This window comes from Oreochromis niloticus, linkage group LG6 (assembly GCF_001858045.2).
Source record: "Oreochromis niloticus isolate F11D_XX linkage group LG6, O_niloticus_UMD_NMBU, whole genome shotgun sequence".
Lineage (NCBI taxonomy): Eukaryota > Metazoa > Chordata > Actinopteri > Cichliformes > Cichlidae > Oreochromis > Oreochromis niloticus.
This window is the reverse complement of record NC_031971.2, coordinates 31,541,737-31,557,286: the sequence shown is the minus strand read 5'-3', so window position 1 is coordinate 31,557,286 and position 15,550 is coordinate 31,541,737. Positions and strand designations below refer to the sequence as shown.

At 38.0% G+C, this 15,550-nt stretch overlaps 1 protein-coding gene across 3 annotated transcripts in view; it reads left to right on the top strand.

Annotated features, from left to right (window-relative positions):
- Nucleotides 1–8,593, top strand: part of LOC102077556 (polymeric immunoglobulin receptor) — a 29,971-nt gene extending 21,378 nt beyond the window's left edge. The window contains exons 1-9 of one of the 3 annotated variants that reach the window (XM_013267668.3): nucleotides 1,801–2,109; nucleotides 2,338–3,202; nucleotides 3,609–3,935; nucleotides 4,479–4,799; nucleotides 4,923–5,219; nucleotides 6,086–6,145; nucleotides 6,490–6,579; nucleotides 6,671–6,747; nucleotides 7,330–8,593. In XM_013267668.3, the coding sequence (XP_013123122.2) occupies nucleotides 3,040–3,202; nucleotides 3,609–3,935; nucleotides 4,479–4,799; nucleotides 4,923–5,219; nucleotides 6,086–6,145; nucleotides 6,490–6,579; nucleotides 6,671–6,747; nucleotides 7,330–7,482 (1,488 nt within the window). In that variant the 5' untranslated portion in view covers nucleotides 1,801–2,109; nucleotides 2,338–3,039 and the 3' untranslated portion in view covers nucleotides 7,483–8,593. Of the gene's footprint in view, nucleotides 1–1,800; nucleotides 3,203–3,608; nucleotides 3,936–4,478; nucleotides 4,800–4,922; nucleotides 5,220–6,085; nucleotides 6,146–6,489; nucleotides 6,580–6,670; nucleotides 6,748–7,329 lie in introns of those variants that run through there. The other 2 variants (XM_025907960.1, XM_025907959.1) reach the window with 2 other exon arrangements.
- The last annotated feature ends 6,957 nt before the right edge of the window (nucleotides 8,594–15,550 follow it).

Genomic DNA, 15,550 nt, shown 5'->3' with positions numbered 1-15,550 from the left:
TTCTCAGGATAGCAAGCTGAGAAAAATGTATTATCTGTGTTTGTTATTAATAAAAAATGTACAAAAACAGATAGCTTACTGTAGAGAACTGTGTAACATAAAAATAAAAAAGCAGCAGTTTCCTCCGTCCTTCTTTGTCATCATCAGGGGAACAGATTTTGAGGTGGTTGAGTACTACAGACACCCAAGATAATAACGATGAAGGTGTTTTTAAAAAGGGCCAGAGCTGCCTTTGCCTATATCTAATGAGAATTATCATTGTTACGGCCTTTGCATGTTATCCTGTGAAACTGACCTCGTGTGGGTGTGTCCTGCCATCTCTCCTGCCTTAGTTGCCACCCTTTTGTACAGCTGACTCTCATCAGCAATTACGAGTACTTAAGGCCAGGGAACAGTGTGCTCTAGTGCCAGAGAGCCTTGTTGGTTTTTGTAGCTAGTGAGCTGTGACTGCATGTGTGGTGATGGTGACAGCTGATGGTAACAGCTGACAGTAAATATGGCCAAAAGCACAGCAGCCAAACAAGTAAGGCGGAGAAACAACTTACCTGGCAGAAAATATAGGTTCTGAGAATAACACAAACCTGTGTAACTATACTAAGCAATAAGTATAGAAAGAGAGCAGCGGCAGCCAAAGCACGCCAGTGTCCAGTCCCTCAAGAGACCTGCTCCCTCAACTCTGATCTTCAATCTATGGATGTTGGGAAATACTGGTGTCCAGTGACCAGAACGTTTGATGATATGTAGACTGAAGTCGAGCTGAAAGTAGTAAAAGTAAATGTTTTTAAGGTTTCATGAAATCTGAGCTGACAGCAATCGCTTCAGCGTGTCATGTCAGAACATCTATAAATGTTCAGATGAGAGTGGCAGACTCCAAGAATAAAGTTGTCATTCTTGTGTGTGTGTGTGTTGGGGGGGGGGTTCTGTAGACAAAGCAAACCAATATCAGAAACCAAATTATATTGTAAACATGAAGATAGAGCTGAGCAGTACTCAAATACAGTATATAACTAAATAAACAGGCATATTGCTTCACACTGGTTATGTAAACTTAAAGTCAGATATTATGAATTAATCCAGCATACAGCTATGCAATGAAGACAACTTTACACTGTTTATCATCCAGTACACAGAGGACAGAAAGAACAACACAATAACAACAAACCTCTCTGCTAGAAGCCAGTTAGGAATTAAATCTTTCACTAGCAAACTGCCACTTACGCATAACCTCATTTTAACAGAAGCAGAAAAAACTGCTGGTAAGTCATCAAATACACTCATGGCTAAACACAAACATAACTGAGTGAAGTACAACATCGAATTTATGGTCTTATAATCGCACACTGTCAGTTGTTCGGTGGCTGTTTGTCTCTGAGCTGAAGCTGCGGACATGCACACCTACGGTGCATTCAGTGGTGCATGGAAAATCCCATACACACCCTACCATTTTGGACATTAAATAAAGACTGGGCAAAATTCAATTTTATAATGAAAGTTAGTGGAATTCAAAAAAATATTTAGTTAAAGGCAAGGACTTCAGTTTGCATGTCTTCAGACAGTGGTATAAGATTATCTGCTTTTTCTGGTGCAGAATCAAATAACTGTTTAACTCTAATTTTGAGCTGATTAATAATGGAATAACTGGTTCGCCTTCAGTCTTTATTAGAAGAATCTGTGCAGGCCCCAAGTTGAAGACGATTTTTTTTCTACATGTCGTCATTAGAGTCTATAAATTCTCCGCATTGTGAATTAGATTCAAGCTTTGCGACTGGAACAAAATCAGACGATTAATGATGCTTTTATATTAAAGCATGCTTAATGTCAACAGGATAAAACACAAAACCTCTGAGTTGTTTTTCTGCAGTGAAAGCTTTATAATGTAGTGAAGTAGATCCTGGTGTAGGATTTTACATGATGTCCACAAATGCACCACTAACATCCACACCTTCCCAGTTGACAATTAGCAGGCTTATAAGAAACAGCTGAGCTTCACTACCAGAAGGAGTCATTTGGCAGTCTTGTCCATCCAAGGTGGTTGAGAGCATTAGGCAGTTAAGCGCTGCAGATCTCTCAAGGAAAGCTACTCAGTTTAGTATTGCCCTTTAGAGAGTGGTAAGTGGGACTCTTGTGTTCATCATAACGTGGCATATAGTAGGGTGGACTTTGACAACTGTTTCCCTCTTTTGTTGCAGGTTTGCACTATACTGCTGCTGTCTTCTCTTATGCTGTTTTGCTTGTTATGCGATGCTTTTATAACGAACAGTAATTTGGGGTGTATTTGTTTTATGTAGACCTTTTACTAATTTGTTTAACGTTTTATGCTTTGTTTTATTGCTTTAGTGAAGGTACGGCCGCTTGTTGAGGGGCTTGAGGTGGAATCCCCTCCCCGATGCATGCGAGTGTACACACCGGGCATAGGTAGATTGCACCGTTTAGTGTGAGTGAGGTCTGCAGTGAAATCACACGGGTGAGTAATTGGTGGCACCCTTGGGCACTCCTCCCTGTAGGTTGCCTCCTCAAGTGGCCGGTCTCCACTATTTTGTTTAGTTATTCTTACTGTCATTGTTTTTAGGGTAGCATTGTGGTAGGGAGTCTGGTCGTTTTAATCATCGGTTGTTAATAAAGTGTTTTAATTAACTATTTTGCCGTCTCAACCCTGCTACCTTAGGTGCCTTTTTGATTTTATAATTCTATGTTTTTAGTAGTTCTTAATAAACTTTGATTTGTAAAATTCATCTGTCTCACCTCTGCCGTTAATAACGAGTCTGTGGGCTTTGGTAGCCAGTGTAACACTTACTTTGGCCAGAGAAATCTTTCCTGGGGTGTAACTCCCTCCCCCAGGTGGCGTTGTCAACATCTTAGTTACCGTCCCCGGTTATTCCTCAATGGCGCCACCACAATGAGTACAATTTCCTAAATCTCCTAACTCTTTTATTGGCAGTGCTGTTCTTAACACTTCTTGATTCTGAATACTTCTTTCACCACTAGATGGCCTATGTCACCTATTTTACAAATTACTAAAATACATTTAGAGGAAGGGCCATGGAAGAAAGTGCCATCCCCTCTGTACTTATAGTTCAGCTCTGCACGTCCCTTCTCATTGCTCTACAAGACCACAGTGTCTGCATAATATTGTCAAATCTTACATTTCAATCGGCCAAAGCAAAGATGTGGAGCCTCCAAAACCTGCTTTTCATCCTCTGCAGTAAGTATTTTAAACGAATAAATAATTAAACATACGAAGTTCAAAGGCAGATGTAGATTTGTTTTACTGTTAAGGATCAGTATGCAGGACCGGTTATGACAACTTAGATGGCTGTCCCGTTCATCTGAGATAGAGAGAGAGAGAGAGAGAGAGAGAGAGATATATATAGATATAGATATAGATATATAGATATAGATATATATCTATATAGATATATATATATATATATATATATATATATATATATATATATATATATATATATATATATATATATAATATATATATATATATATATATAATATATATATATATATATATATATATATATATATATTTTTTTTTTGTTTTTACAGCTCTAACATTGCTTCAAATAAAACATAACATTTTCACATTGTCTTTACAGTTGCTCTGAGATGTGTGACCAGTGCAGTAGGGGTGATCCATGTGACTGGATATGTGGGGGGAGAGGTTAACGTTTCCTGCTCTTACAATGAGGGTTATGAATCTTATGAAAAGTACCTGTGTAAGAATGGCTGTGGTAGTGACGATGTTCTTATTACAACATCAAACTCCGTGAAAAACAAATACAGGATCCATGATGACAAAACGGCACGAATCTTCACAACGACCATCTCCGATCTTCAATCTGTGGATGCTGGGAAATATTGGTGTGGAGTGAGCAAAAATTGGAACGATATCTACACTGAAGTCGACCTGAAATTAGTATCAGGTAAATAAAGACATGGACAAGTTGAGTTGTACATTTAAAGTGATTAAAAATTATATAAAGAAAGTTAAATGTACTGCCATTACCAGCTATTTCTGCTGTAGAATCAACATACTGTTAAACAGTAGTTTGTACTGAACTGAACCAATGAGTATTGAGTTAATCAATCTTAAGATCCTATGCTGACATCTCAGTGCTTAAGCCCGATGGATAAACATGTACAGACCAGTAACAATAAGACATAAAACACACTCAAGTAGATAAAATAATAAATGCAAACAGTAAACCCTCATATAAGCACTGCATGATGGAAAAAAAGTCACAACTTTATAAATGTATGTGAAACAAGCAATAGACATTAAATCAGTGACTAATGAGGAGATACAATAATATGCAAACAGTAAATATATTTAAACCCTCATATAAGCTTGTATGTGAAGCAAGTGAAAGACTTTAAAACAATGAGTTGAATATGAAACTCTTGTGCTTCATATATAACCATTTTTGGGCTGTAATACTTCTGGTGTTGTTTTACCATCTTGACAGACAGCTGCTGTGACACTGTGACCAAAGTTCAAAGTTATGAGGGACACTCTGAGTCTGTCAGTTGTCAGTATGAGTCTCAGTACCAGAACAGTCTGAAGTACATCTGCAGAGGAAATCGGCCCTCCACATGTCTGCAGCAGGCACTGATCACCTCTGACACCAAACAAAATGGACGATTCAGACTTGATGATGACAAAGTGTTAGGAACATTCACAGTGAACATTAACAGTTTGACTCATAATGATTCAGGGTCATACCTCTGTGGTGTCCAAAGAAACTCTGAGCTGGATGTTTTCTCTGCTGTTGAGCTTAAAGTTGAAGGTGAGAGGTCATACTTATACTTAATTACATCAGCCTGAATATATCAATGGTTTTTCCCCAATAAGCTCCAACAAGCTGAATATCTGGTGATTCTAAAATACCTTTGCTCATTCAATCTGACAGAGTGGTGCTGTGTCAAATCAACTAAAATAAATGGTACTGCAGGACATCCACTAACTTTGCAGTGTCCTTATCCTCCACAATATCGGCATAACAGCAAGTTCCTCTGTAAGGGAGACCACCGCAACAATTGCACAAAGATGGCGGTGAGTCAAAGGAGGTTCACACTGCAAGATAATGCTACTTCCAGTTCTTTCATGATAAAGATCACAGCACTGGAAGCAGATGATGCTGGGACATACTGGTGTGGGACAGACTCACAGTGGAGAGTTGGAAACTACACCAAGATTGAGCTGTCAGGTATGTTGTGAACAATTTTGTATATATAATCCAAGTAATAGATGTGTGAGCTGTGTGCTTGTTTGGGCTCAGTTCAGCTGTCTGAGGTGTGAACAAATGGGAAAAAAAACTGTCTGTATGAAGCTCACAGTAAGCACAACAAATAGCACCACAGAAATAGAACTACTGAGAACTTCACCTACTTGTTACTTATCAGATGAACGATTATCTGAAATCTGTTTTTGGGTTTGTTTTGCTGTATGTAAATCTCAGAATTTGTTAAGTTATGCAAGCTTATCTGCTAAAATAAGAATTTATAGCCACACTAGCACCATTTGACTGAAAGCTTTTGAGTTTTATATGTATCGCATATATTAACTACAAATATAAAATAGGAATCAAGCAAACCTTGAAAGTGTAACTATCACCTGAGTATTAATATTGTGAAAACTGATACCATGGAATATATAATAATATAAACTTCATTTATGTAGCACTTTTAAAAACACAGAGTTAAAAAGTGTTTCACGATTTAAAAAAAAAAAAAAAAAGTGAAGATTGAGTCAGCCAAGCTGACTGACTGGGGAAGGCTGTTTCACAGTTTGGGCGCTACAACCTCAAAAGCATGATCACCTTTGGTTTTAAAAACAGAACGAGTGACAAACATGACCAATTTAATGTCTATGAAACTCCATGAAATACAGTAACAGAAATAAGCACGGGTTTCTTGGTTGATTTATCTGTTTCCTGGTAATTCAATGGAGAAAACTTGAAAACTGGTACAAACATTTGGTCAAATGACCCAGTGTTTGACTTTTTTGACTATAATCTGTCTTGAAATATAGTTGCTGAGAGCACTAAGAGTGTTTTTTTTTTTTCTCTTACAGTCTTTCTGCAGCACACCAGCACTGTAACTCCCGGCACCACTGTGGGAACAAGAATCCCAGGTAAAACTATTACAGATACAGAAAACCCGTGTGTGTCTGTTAGTGTGTACTTCAGCTGATTGGTGTTGTGACAAGAAATACATTTCATACCATGAATTATGGTTAACATTTGGTTTTGGTTATGGCTTCATGGTTACATGAAGTGAATGTAAGTCAAGCCAATATGTTAAAACATCTGTGGGTGTGGGCTCCAGTAACCACAGTTAAGTTATACACGTAACTTATAAACTGAAAATTATGAAACCATTGCGTAAGTCCACGGGTCTGCTGTTAGATCCATGAACGATTGTTATTGAAATTATTGTGCAATTTTACTGTGTTCTGTTTTGGTTTCTATTTTTCAGATGCAGCACTCTATGTGGTTTACACAGCACCCGTTGCGCTGCTGCTAATGTGTGTTCTAGTAATTGTTTATAAGTACAGATGTCTCAAAGGTACTGTTACATTCATATACACACAGAGACCCTTAAACTCAGATATGCATGAAAAACTAGCATAACCACATCTAATGCTGTGTATTTTCAGAAGCTGATGAAACCACAAGCAAACATAAACCCAAGGCAAAGAGCTCAAAGGAAGTGATGGGTGCAACAGGAAGCAGAGTAAGTCTTAGAGAAAGAGTCTAAATAGAGTTGTGCGTCTATAACACACTCCACTATAAATAATTACAATAAAAGAAATGACTGATTTTACTCATACTCCAAACAAACTTTAACATGTAAAATTTATTTGCTGATTTAATTAAATGGGAAGGTGTAGTCTAATTGTTTTGAACAGAAGAGCTAAAAGAGAAGTGCACCCTTGACCTGTTTTCACTTCTATATCATAGTGTGACATTAACTGTACACTTTTAGCAAGTGTATCATGGTGCATTGTTACATTGTAGCATGAAAGAGTGGCTATTGACCAACAGGCTGCACTTCCAGAACACTGACTATAGAATTTGTGTGCTGTTACATTTATTACTCTTAACGATAATTCCTTAAAAAAACGTTTACTACATTTTGGTTATTATAACCCTGGATGGACATAATACTGCAGCTTGACTTCCTGGAGGAAGCATAAGGCTACTTTCGTTGAAATGCCAGTGTATAGACATTTTTTTCAAAATGTTTCCAACAACCCAGGTCTCTGCAACGTGTGTTGTTCATTGTTCTGTTTACTGTGTGTTGATTCTTTTTTAGATTTATGGAAATCAAGAAAGTGTTTTGACCTACAAAAAGCAACGCGCCTGTAGCCACCATGAAGATCCAGGTAGAAATGAAGAGGTCTATGCAAACATGCCCACAACAGAAGAAATCTACTGTAATGAAAGTTTCCATAATAGAAAAACATGAATTGAGTTCACAACTGTGGTCTGTATATTCCATTTCATTAGTATTCCTTAGTGTTCATAAAACTTTCTACTCTTTTTAAAATAAAAATGTAGAATTCTCCAAACGTAAATTATCAACATGAGTGTGAACTAAATGAAAAAGAAAAGTAAAATAAAATACAGTTTGGTGAAACATAATAATACATTTAATAGTACACTGATTTATATCCATTTTCATTTATTTTACCTAATTAAACTTAAATCACCACAACTGCTTTTCCAATTAACAGAGTTTTGTACTAAAAAAAACAAAAAGACAGACATACTTCAGAAGAGCCAGGATAATCAACTTCTTTCCAACTGGATTGTAGTGGAAAGTATATCACAGGGGTTCAAACTGTAAAATATAAAAACCACACAGCACAGTTTTACACTACACCTTGGGAGTCGGTATGTTACGTAAAGGAAAAAGCATCAGAAGGTTCTCCAAGAACAAATACTTTCTTGTCTGTAGTCATGAAAATATTAAAACGCTGAATTTGCCAGGATCTACTAAAGAAAACATGAAGTTCTTTTGTAAATTATGGCCACGTGGTAACACGGTGGTGTGGTGGTTAGCACTATTGCCTCACAGCAAGAAGGTCCTGGGTTTGACTCCGCTGACCAGGGCCTTTCTGTGTGGCGTTCGCATGTTCTCCCCGTGTTTGCTTGGGTTCTCTCCAGGTACTCCAGCTTCTTCTCACAGTCCAAAGACATGCAGTTATGGGTGTTAGGTTAGGTTAACAGATGATTCTGGGGATGGAGACAATGGTTGTCTGTCTCTCTGTGTTAACCCTACGATAGACTGGCAACCTGTCCAGGGTCTATCCTGCCTCTCGCCCTATGACAGCTGGGATAGGCTCCAGCAGGCAAACCCTGACGAGGATAAGCAGAACACAATGGATGGATGACCATTATTAGAATAACAATAGAAGATTCACTACAATTTGTTTATTTTCTCATGACGTGTAAATCACTGGTTGTCTTCTGTGTAAGAAAACCATGTTAATGATGGCATGCACATGTATGTAGCTGTGTTTGTGTTACAGTTTGTGTAACTTTTGTTAATTAAAAAACTCTGCCGCTTTCATCAATGCTTTTACAGAACTGACTACTTTATTTTTTTGTTCTGTAGAACAAGTTTTTGTGACAAACTGGTTTCACTGTATGGGCTTGGTTTGGTTTTTTTATGGCTTGCTTTACAAGAGAAAAATTGTAAATACAAAACTGTTAAAGGAAGAGGTTGCAGTCTACTTGATAATAGCTAGTTTAATTAGCTACTTTACTAAAATTACACACACACACACACACACACACACACACTGTTAGTAATGCTCATGTACCCAGCTTCTTAAAGCAATGAATTCAGTACTTGCACTTTGTAATAAATCTGATAATTTTTTAGGGCTTACTTGTAATGGTGCCACTTAAAGCTTTAAGAGTGGATTCTGAATATTTACAATCCACAAAATTAATGAGTTGGGAACATAATCAGCGGATTAATGCTGAGTGATGCATGAATAATAATCAGAAGACTAGGGTTATATAGTGCTTTTTAATACAAGAAACCAGACAACATTTTACAGAGGTTTAAAAAAAAAAAAAAAGAAAGTTAATACAGGATCAAAATGAACACACATGAATCCAATAAAACAACACAGAACACAAAAACATTATCCAAATGTCCGTCTGATTACAGTTTTAAAGTGTTTTTTAAAGCATGCCACAAAGTCAAAGTTAGCAGGAGAACGTAATAAACTAGGTTTTGGTGCTAAGGTTTGGAAAGCAGAGTCCCCCTTAGTTTTTAGATGGATATGTAGGATCACTAGAAGATCTCTGTCTGTGGACCTAAGGGTCCAGCTTGGGAGTGACTCTTCTTACCCTTCCTCTCCCCCCTCCTCATCCTCCTCTTGCTCCTCCTTGTCCTTGTCGTCCTCTTCGTCCTACTTCTTCACCTCCGCGTCCTCTTCCTCGGCCTCCTCTACTTCTCACTCTTCCTGCTCCCTCCATTGTACTCCACACACAGAGCTTACCTGTATTATAGTGCTTAAGCTGATTGCAAAGTGAACTAATTATCTAAAAAAGTTTTCACATGTGACAGTGTGCCAGACAGTTGGCAAAATAGTGTAAATAATAGCCATAAATGTGTATAGTTTTGCTAGGAGTGTGTTGATCATTTGGAAATTGAGTGTAAAGCAGTGAGTTGTGTTTACAGTTCTGCAAAAAGAGTGCTGTGCAGTGGATTGTAGCTACAGGTTTGCAAAGTGTGTGTTACAAAATGGCAAACTGAGTGCAAAGCAGTGTTTGTGCTTTTAGTTTTGCAAACTCAGTGAGTAGTTTTGCTATAAGTAATAATATCTCCAAAAGTTGAATCTGTTCATCTGGACGTAGCGTTTTGTGGGAGAAACGTTTCGTCACTCATCCAAGTGACTTCTTCAGTCTCAGCTGACTGCAGGTTTCCCCAAACCTTATAAACAATAGTTTATAAACAATAGTTTTAGAAATTGTGCTATAAGAATCACAGTTTGGGTTTAATCATTCAGAAAAAACTGTAATACATGGGATCTGCCAGGCCCAGGAGCAGTCCCCTTCGAGGCCTTCCCCAAACCGCAGCTGAATTCATGTCCAAGCCATTCACCTTTATCTACTAAAACAGGCAGGCAAAGCGTGAAATGGTCATGGTGGAACAGCATGTTCACCCAAATGTTTTAAAACTAAAGTAATGAGCCTGTTTTGAAAATGTAATGAGTAGGGATGGGTACCGGTGTCCGGTGCCATGATGGTACCGGTTCTGACATAAACGGTAGTAACCAGACCGAAAAGCAGCGCACATTTCGGTGCTTTATTTCGGTGCTTTTTTTTTCCTGAGCCAATTCTAGCCAATCATTTTACGTTTCCGAGGATAGTAGGCGGGGCCAGGTACGTACGTTCTTTTAGAGCAGAGCTACAGATTAAAAATGCCCAAGGCGAAGCGATTAAAAGTCTGGCTGTACTTCACAGCAAAAAATACAAACTCAGCAGCCTGCAACAAGTGCTTTAAGCTGATACTGTGACACTGTCAAAGGAGGTAACACCTCAAATCTGATGAAACACCTGGCGACGCATAGCCTTTTTTTTTAAAGCCGAGAAATGCGTTTAATAGCTGTTTGATAGCTTGCTACGAGACCTCACACCGTGCACATCTACTGCGGGTGTGATGCCCTGCGGTGGCCCCTAGAGACAAAGCATGTACAAACTCCAAAACACTTACAAATTCCAAATAGCACGCACAAACTCCAAAACACATGCAAAATACAAAACACATGCAAAATACAAAACACATACAAAATCCAAAACACGTACAAAATCCAAAACACATGCAAAATACAAAACACATGCAAAAAAAAAACACGTACAAAATACAAAACACATGCAAAATACAAAACACATGCAAAATACAAAACACATGCAAAATACAAAACACGTACAAAATACAAAACACATGCAAAATACAAAACACGTACAAAATACAAAACACATGCAAAATACAAAACACATGCAAAATACAAAACACATGCAAACTCCAAAGCACAACGGAAGTGCTCCAGGACGCTAGGGACAGTGTTGAGCTCGATTTGCAAAGTAAACGGCAAGTTTGGGTTGTATGGGATGGTCTAGTCTCCGTTGCGTTGCCCAGGTTGCCTAGCAACCATTATACTAACCGCTGGAAACGTGTCATACAACTTAGTTTGACAGAAATGAAGGAGAACATATTTTGTTAATTTGTTTGTTTGTTTCTACAAGAGCTTTGTGTGATTTGATAAGTATCTGAGGCTGAGACCACAGGACTGTAAAACATGACTTTTGGGCTTCATTTCTGCACTGAACAGTCATTTTAAGATTAGCTAGTAAATAACAATTAATTAATGTTTTTCATGAGACTAAAGTAGTATCACTTTGGTAATGTAAATATAATATGGCCAATATTATAGTTATTATATTAATCATTATTAGCTATTACAGCAGTGAACATGAACTCTGTGTCAAATACTGAGCTTCAGTACAAATTCTAGTTGCAGTTATTTATGTCTTTTCACCTTTTCTTTCCAAGCTCCTTAGTCTATCACCTTAAATCTTCACTCAAAGACAAGTATCTTTGACAGTGCATATATAGGTGTATCATACATAAGAGACAAATGTTGTTCCTTCAGTATGTTGGCATTACTAAATTTGGCTCATTGCTTACATATATTTCTAAAAAGAAAATGTACAAGCTGTGATAACTGTTTCTGATAAAATGAAGAGTAGACTGATATATTAAATATTCCTTTATTGGGTGATAAAATAAGACCATGTCATAACTGCTTTAAGTCACACAGAATAGATATCAGAGCCTTAAACAGGCTGACTTCTGCTAAATGGGTCAAACTGGGCAGAAAGTATACAAACACATAACATCCTTATAGAATATGATGTAACACTATAGATCAACTTACCTAAGAATATATAAAGCATATAAACAATTACAGCAATATGATGCAACAAACACAGCAGTACTACTAATCCAAAATACTCAAAGCTTCATAGAACTGAAACAAACATTTATTTTTAGCCGCATTCTGCTGCTGATACATACTTTAGGTTTCTGAATATTAAACTTGTTGCTGCCTTTCATAGTGTGTAACTTGAAGGCCCTGAGTACTTTCTCCCACACTGAAAACACTGGGATGATAACATTATTTGAACATTACCTAATAAGACTGATTCAGGACAGACAATTAGTTATGTTAAACTTTCCTAGCAGTCCTTCACAAACAGGGAACAGTCTGTCTATTCTCTCCATCTGTCAGCTGCTGCTGGCTCTTCCTCCTCCTCTTCCTCACACACTGCTGAGTTTGTCCTGGTGGATCATCAGGGGTGCAAAGCCTCACAGATGATGTGCAGCAGTGGGTCCCTCAGTCTGTCCTCACTCTGGACACTTGCAGTCGTCACACATGGAAATCAAATGTGTGATAAGCTGCAGGATTCAAACACAAGTGTAACTTATAAATACATGTTCATACTTTTATTCCACAATCAGAGAGAAAGAAACAGAGAGAGAGTGCAGGACAGACAGACAGGTGACAGTCTCAGGTGTATACACTGCTACATAACAGCACAAGAGAAGGAGGATTTAGTGTTTGTGTTATTACGAGTGCTAAACAAGAAGAGTTCCCAGATGGTACAGTGGACACATGTGTGACTCCTGTGATTAAAGCATCTTTCTTTCAGCTTAACGAGTGAACCGTCAGCTCGTTCAAACACACGTTAAAGTCCGTTTGGCTCGACACCACCGAACAGAGGCAGCAATATAACATAGCTAACATTAACAGTGCAGTGAATCCTGCTTGTGCCGTGATATTCAGGACTGCAAACCGAGCAGCATCACTGACTTTCAGCTTGTTGTGTTTGTGGATATATGACTGACTTTAATTATCCATAAAATCATCACATTCTCTGTAAGATTAAAGTCAACTATTGAACGGCGTATATTTTGAAGTAAAGGCTTTAAAACCAAGTTAGTACAAACATCGCTAATGGCACATAACTTTCCCGACATGTGGCCAACAGTAATGTTTTAATGTTGTTCATTATTAAACATTTGCACATAAATAAGTGACATAATACTCAGTACTTACTTTTGAAAGTACTCTTCGGCCGCTTCGCTTCCACGGTTTTTTTCGGCAAAATTATCCACACCACCGCCGCGTTATGAAGTCTGGGATATGTTGGGCCATGAAGGCTACACTGACCCATCCTTAAAATTCAGGGAAATGAAGGACGCATTTGAGGGCCGCATTTCGAGCAGCCTTTGAATTGGGACAGCCTTTGGCCTTAAAATGCGGCCTTTAAGGCTGTAGACCCCTTGACTGTATGTCTAAAATTAGATAAATAAAGTGAGGGAAAAAAAGGCTGCAGACCCTGAATTGGGATACAGCCCAAATCTGGTCATTGGTACGTCCTGGCTTGTGTAGTTACTAGGTAACAAAAGCTCAACACTGCCCCTAGCATCCTGGAGCACTTCCGTTGTGCTTTGGAGTTTGCATGTGTTTTGTATTTTGCATGTGTTTTGGAGTTTGCATGTGTTTTGGAGTTTGCATGTGTTTTGGATTTTGCATGTGTTTTGGATTTTGTACGTGTTTTGGAGTTTGTACGTGTTTTGTATTTTGCATGTGTTTTGTATTTTGTACGTGTTTTGGATTTTGTACGTGTTTTGTATTTTGCATGTGTTTTGGAGTTTGCATGTGTTTTGGAGTTTGCATGTGTTTTGGAGTTTGTACATGTTTTGTATTTTGCATGTGTTTTGGATTTTGTACGTGTTTTGTATTTTGCATGTGTTTTGGATTTTGTACGTGTTATGTATTTTGCATGTGTTTTGGATTTTGTACGTGTTTTGTATTTTGCATGTGTTTTGGATTTTGTACGCGTTATGTATTTTGCATGTGTTTTGGATTTTGTACGTGTTTTGTATTTTGCATGTGTTTTGGATTTTGTACGTGTTTTGTATTTTGCATGTGTTTTGGAGTTTGCATGTGTTTTGGAGTTTGTGCGTGCTTTGTCTCTAGGGGCCACCGTACCGGAGTTAGCAACATCCCCCCAAAACCCGAAGAGTAGAGTCCTGGCCCCTAGCCCTGCCAGTGTAGCAGAAATGATGACGGATGATGATGGCAGCAGCAGCCGTTCTCCCCTGCGTGAGTAGCTTCATGTTGTTCGTGTGTAATTAACGTTGAGTAGGCTAACCACGTTATTAAATTAATGCATGTAAGGTGAACTAGCAAACACCGTCGTAGTTACATGCGGCTGTCTTCTTGTTTGATGGCAGATACTCCCTTCACCCTCGCCAAAAAGGCTAAAATGACCAAAGAAAAAGTGGAAAACAGTTAAACATGAGAGGTTTTTGGACAAAGTTTGTGTTTTTTCCATTGTTTAAGCACTGCTTCCAGCCAAGAGTGAGACCATATATGCCCTATAGCTGAAGAAAAGGCTAACATTGTTATCTTTTTACAAAAAAACCAGCTGAACATGAGAGGTTTTTGGACCAATTTTGTGTTCTCCATTCTTTAAGCACCGGTTTGAGCACCATTTAAGCACCGGCACCGTTTCAAAAGTACCGGTTTGGCACCGGTATCGGATAAAACCTAAACGATACCCATCCCTAGTAATGAGTAGAAAGCAGAGGTGGGACCAAGTCATTGTTTTGCAAGTCTCAAGTAAGTCCCAAGTCTTTATCCTCAAGTCACAAGTCAAGTCTCAAGTAAAGTCAAGCAAGTCAGAGTCAAGTCGCAAGTCAAGACAGACAACTTTCAAGTCAAGTCCCAAGTCCGAAACTTTGAATTTCAAGTCCTTTCAAGTCTTTTTTTTAACCCTCTGGGGTCCCGGGTATAATTGGCCGTTCTTGACTACTTTTGATTTTACTTCTATATTTCACTTTTAAAATATGTTTTTCTTGCCTTGTTTGGTATCATTATTTACAGCACAACCTCAAATATCTGAAATTTGAGTTATTTTTTTCATTTTGGTATACTATATTAGCACAGTTGATCTAAATTCAGACAAAAAATTCAGAATCCGAGTAGAAAAAAAGTTATATTTTTTTTACATGTTTAACGAATCGTTTTCATAACTTGAAATGCAAATAGAAATTGTACATTTCTAAAAATTATGCACAAGTTTTGCAAACAACAAAGTTATATGGTACTATTTACCTAAAAATGCAGCCAAGGCCTCAGGCGTTTTTTATATAACCATTTAAATCTATTTACAGAACAATCAGGTGTGCTGCATCAAATAAGAAGGCACACAAATTATTTGTGCCAGTCCAAAAAATGTAGTTTGTGTTCAGTATAAGACAGAGGAGAACACCACAGGCCTAAACCCTGCAGGTCTGACAACTGGACGTGCAACAGTCCAGTTTTCTATGTGGAGACAGCGTTTACACTGGAATCTGCCTTTGACAGCTTTTTTAGATCAAATATGAAATTCAGCAGTCTAACCGACACACAATACAAAACAATAACTACACAACAAACTAA